Below are 4,672 nucleotides of genomic sequence, written 5' to 3'. Positions count from 1 at the left end.
CATCACCCTCCTCTCATCACCATCAACATAAACCACCATCTGAGAATGGAGTTGCGGTGTGCTGCACAGTCCTTTGTCCTCTTCCTCTCCTTCACCCTCCTCCTTGCATCGACCCGCGCCGACCCTCACCCTCTGCAGGACTTCTGCGTCGCCGACTTCGGAGCTACTGGCGTGGTCGTCAATGGGTTCCCGTGCAAGCCTGCCTCCAACGTCACGTCCGACGACTTCTTCTTCGCCGGGCTGTCCAACGAGGGCAACACCAGCAACATCTTCGGTTCCAGCGTGACTCCTGCGAACGTCCTCAGCTTCGCGGGACTCAACACCCTCGGCGTCTCCATGAACCGTGTCGATGTCGCCCCCGGCGGCGTCAACCCGCCCCACAGCCACCCAAGAGCCACCGAGCTCATCATCCTCCTCGAGGGTCGACTGCTGGTGGGGTTCGTCAGCACCAACAACCAGTTCTTCTCCAAGGTCTTGAATCCCGGCGAGATGTTCGTGGTGCCCAAGGGCCTCATTCACTTCCAATACAACGTCGGAACGAAGAAGGCGCTCGCCATCACCACCTTCGACAGCCAGCTCCCGGGGGTGGTGATCGCCTCCACTACCCTGTTCGGATCGACGCCGGCGATTCCCGACGATGTGCTGGCCAAAGCTTTTCAGGTGGATCAGAAGGTTGTCACTGCCATAAAGTCCAAGTTTGCGAACTAAGATACCATATATATGTGTTTGACTTGTAGTATTTACATATGTTGAATAACGTTGACTTGTTGGACTAGTCCCATATTGGTGCCAAACAAATGTTACATGTAGTTCTCTCTCTTCCTCCTTGTTTGGAGCATCTTCTTGTTCATCTCTCGAAAAGCAATAAAACATGAATGTTTCATTTCTCTAAGAATACTGCCAATGTTCCATTTATATGATTCTTAGAGTTCACTATTCCGTATTACAATTACAAAGTCTATTTCGCAATGAGTTTAAGCAAATACGGAATAGGGAATGAGAATAAGAACGGCAACCATTATTTCCAATTCGATGTTGGAACAGGATATTCTCATTTTTCTTCCCCATTTTAGCGCAAACTATCCTTTCCACTCCCGTGTTTGAATATTAACGTAAATTTTATAATTAAGTAAAATTTTGGTGTAAAACTCTTAATTAAGATTTGTCTTTGTCATATACCCTCGATAAATATATAAGTAATGAAATCCTTTGGATACAGAGTTTTTAGTTTATTTATTCTTTCTTCTCTATAAAATTCAATTATCTCTATAATTAGAATTTTTAGTTTATTTATTCTTTCTTCTCTATAAAATTCAATTATCTCTATAATTATTGATGTGTAAAATTTTTAGCTTTGTATCAGAACGGGTTGGATCTTATAGGTTTGAACCTTAAAGTCTAATTGGTTTTTAAAAGGAAAATAAGAGAACCAAGAAACTAATAGAGAGAGAAATAAGTGAAAGATCCTATTAGATAGGCTTAACCTAGATTTTGGACCTAGTAGTTCCTGTTCCAAAATCCATAATTTTAAGATATTTTCTAAGCTAAATAAAGTCAGTAAGTCTAGGTTTCTTTCGGTGAGCTTCCGGTGATCTTCCGGTGAACTTCCGATGATTTCTTGGCAATGTTCTAGCGGACTCCCGGTAAGCTCCTGGACTTCATGATGATCTTCTTGGTGAGTTTAGATGAGCTTCTCTTGCAAGCTTTAAGACTTCTCAACTGGTTCTGATAGAATTTCGACGAACGTCCGGACTTCCGATGAATTCTCGAACTCCCACCGTAATCGCGTCCTTGACTCTAGGATTTCATTTTGCTTCATGCCTTGCTATCGTGATCTAGACAATTAATACTAACTATTAATCAAGTTGTTCGACATATCATTGGTCCCTTGACGCTTCGTCTGATTCTTCGATGCATCGTCATCTCTTGCGGCCTATTGCCCAATCGGCCAGTTGACTCTGCAACTCCGATATCCTTGGTGCAATATTTGCTCTTCTTGGCCCGATGCTCGAATCCATGGCCCGAAGCTTTCTGTCGATACGTCGACCGATCCTTTGGCCCGACATCCAATTTTCTGATATATTTTCCTCTAGCACAACGTGATTCTTCCTACTTTAATTATCTCATCCTGATCGAAGCATCATGCGTCACTCAAAATACAGATTAAAATATAAACACTTATAGATTGGTTTTATCATCAAAATGCGTCACTCCTTTATGCCATATTTGAATTATATTAAGATATCAAATGCTTATATCAAAATATTTGGTAAATTGATGCTATGATTGCCATATTTGAATTTTGAAAAGATATCAAGAGCTTACATCACAATTATACAGATTGATATCTTGCTATGTGATGAAATGCTATGATTGCTAAACACTTGAAATGTTTGCATTATATTAAGATATCAAGAGTTTACATCGTAATTATACAAATTGATATCTTGCCATGTGATGAAATGCTATGATTGCTAAACATTTGAAATATTTGCATTATGTTAAGATATCAAAAGCTTACATCATAATTTTACATGTTGATATCTTACCATATGATGAATTGCTTCGATTACTATCTTTCATATTTGAAATATAAAACTTGAAAATAGATGTCAAGCCTTGACATCATTTTCAAAGAGATACATCATGATAGGAATCATGATGGGAATATTGATAAGGTTAAACGATCTTAACTTATCAATAGGTCTCTTGAATTTAAAGGCTTTGAATTCAAGAATGACTTATCTCAAGTATGACATATAGATAGGGAGAGTTAAGGTTAACTCCGTTATCAATTGATTGTCGTCATAAAAAAGGGGGAGATTGTTGAATATCGGATTTTGATGATAAAGTCAATTGTCATTTGTTATCTAATCCATATGTTGGATAAGTGTATAGGATTAACTATGATGGAAGTAAGACATGCAGCAGAAGTTACACCGGAGTCAAGACCATGATCATGTTAAGGGTTTGAGAGTTCGACGGAAGTCCGGACGGTCGTCAGAGGTTCTACAGGAACAAATCAGAGAAGTCTAGGAACTTGCCAAAGAAGCTCATTGGAACTCGCCAAGTGGATCATCGTAAGTCCATGAGTTTGCCAGAAGTCCGCTGGAGTATTGCCGAGGGTTCATCGGATGTTCGTTGGAAGTTTACCGGAAGCTCGACGGAAGAATCGATTGATGCACCGGAGCAAGTTGTAGTATTAATGTCTTAAATATCGTAGTTAGCATGATGATTAAGTTACGAATGGGAGGTGATCCCATTAACTTAATCTGGGGACAATTGGGCCCTTGACAGACCCAAATTGGGCCGAATGGATCAGCCCATTCGGACCCAGAATTCCTGGCCGGCGATGGCACCACCCAGGAGCTCAGTTTCCCAAGAATGTTGGGTAGTGGTACCACCCCTGTCAGGTGGTGGTACCACCCCTGTCAGGTGGTGGTATCACCTGAGCTCGGTCTCCGAGCGAGGTTGGGCGGTGGTACTGCCCTTGTCAGGCGATGGTACAGCCTAAGATCGGTCTCCGAGCAATGCCAGGCAGTAGTACTGCCCAATTATGGCGATAGTACCGCCAGGACCTCGAAAATTCGAGAGATGACATTTTTGAGCTCAAAATTCAAACCATTTGGGGCTTATATAAGCCCCACCCTTTCTTGTATGAAAGTAAACCAAAATCTTGATCTTATTCTGAGAATTTTATAGCTCAAAAGTGTTGTAAAGGCCAAAAGTTCTTCTCCCTCTTTTCTTCTAAGTTTTGATCATTTAAGAGAGGAGTGAATATCTATGAGGGTTGTCTCCTAAGCCCGTTAAAAGGAGTAAAGCTATAAAAGAGTGGTTGGCCTTCGCCTATTGAAGGAAGGCCTCTAGTGGACGTCGGTGACCTCATCGGAGGAAGAAGCCAAAAGTGGATGTAGGTCAAGATTGACCGAACCACTCTAAATCTTAATTTGCATTTACATTCTACTCTCTATCTTAAACTGCATACTGTGTCCATTGCTTTACTTCAACTCTACTTTCGTTTAATCTTAAGTTGAAGTATTTCTGAAATGGTTTTTCATTAAAGACATTTTTTTATCGTACGAACGTAGTTTTAAATCATCGAAAGTTTTCTTCTACACTAATTCACCCCCTCTCCCCACTCTTAGTGCTCTTGATCTTAATAATAGAAACCCGATTAAACTCGTTTTTGTCTAAAGCGCAAAATAGAGCATTCATAGCTCTAGGATTTAAAGAAAGCGTCTTCTTCTCCAAATCATTCCAATGGTTCATTGGAAGAGAAGGCATTTGAAAACCAAATTCAACTATGTGCCATAAATCGAGATTGAATGAAAGCAAGAAAACTCTCATTCGAGTTTTCCAATTAGTATAGTCCATCCCATTGAAAAAAGGAGGATGAATGAGAGAGTGATCCTCTTAAAAGCTGAAAAGAGCCATTTCTATTTGGGTGTTAAACCAAATTAGAAAACGAGGCTATGATACTAATTGTTAGGAATAGGGTCGGCACTAAGAGGAGGGGTGAATTAATGCAGCGGTAAAAATTAGACATTTTGATTGCTTCTATGATTGATGTGTCAAACAAATTTTCATTATTAAATGATCTATTGGGCTCTATATCCAATCATTAACATATATTCTAATTTCAGTTGATTTGAGGGTTATACTCTTGTGCATT

General features: G+C 40.4%; 1 protein-coding gene across 1 annotated transcript; it reads left to right on the top strand.

Annotated features, from left to right (window-relative positions):
* On the top strand, positions 1–775 carry LOC135634974 (germin-like protein 3-8). Its single transcript, XM_065145751.1, has one exon. It carries the CDS (start codon positions 46–48, stop codon positions 706–708), a length of 663 nt encoding a protein of 220 aa, XP_065001823.1. The 5' UTR covers positions 1–45; the 3' UTR covers positions 709–775.
* Positions 776–4,672: the final 3,897 nt, after the last annotated feature.

The sequence above is a fragment of the Musa acuminata genome, chromosome BXJ3-4 (assembly GCF_036884655.1).
Source record: "Musa acuminata AAA Group cultivar baxijiao chromosome BXJ3-4, Cavendish_Baxijiao_AAA, whole genome shotgun sequence".
In the NCBI taxonomy this organism is placed as follows: domain Eukaryota; kingdom Viridiplantae; phylum Streptophyta; class Magnoliopsida; order Zingiberales; family Musaceae; genus Musa; species Musa acuminata.
Note: the sequence above shows the minus strand (reverse complement) of the source record. Positions and strands in the feature narration are given on the sequence as shown.

Excerpts from the sequence above, each read along its gene's own strand:
- LOC135634974 (XM_065145751.1), top strand. The coding sequence starts at position 46 with ATGGAGTTGCGGTGTGCTGCACAGTCCTTTGTCCTCTTCCTCTCCTTC.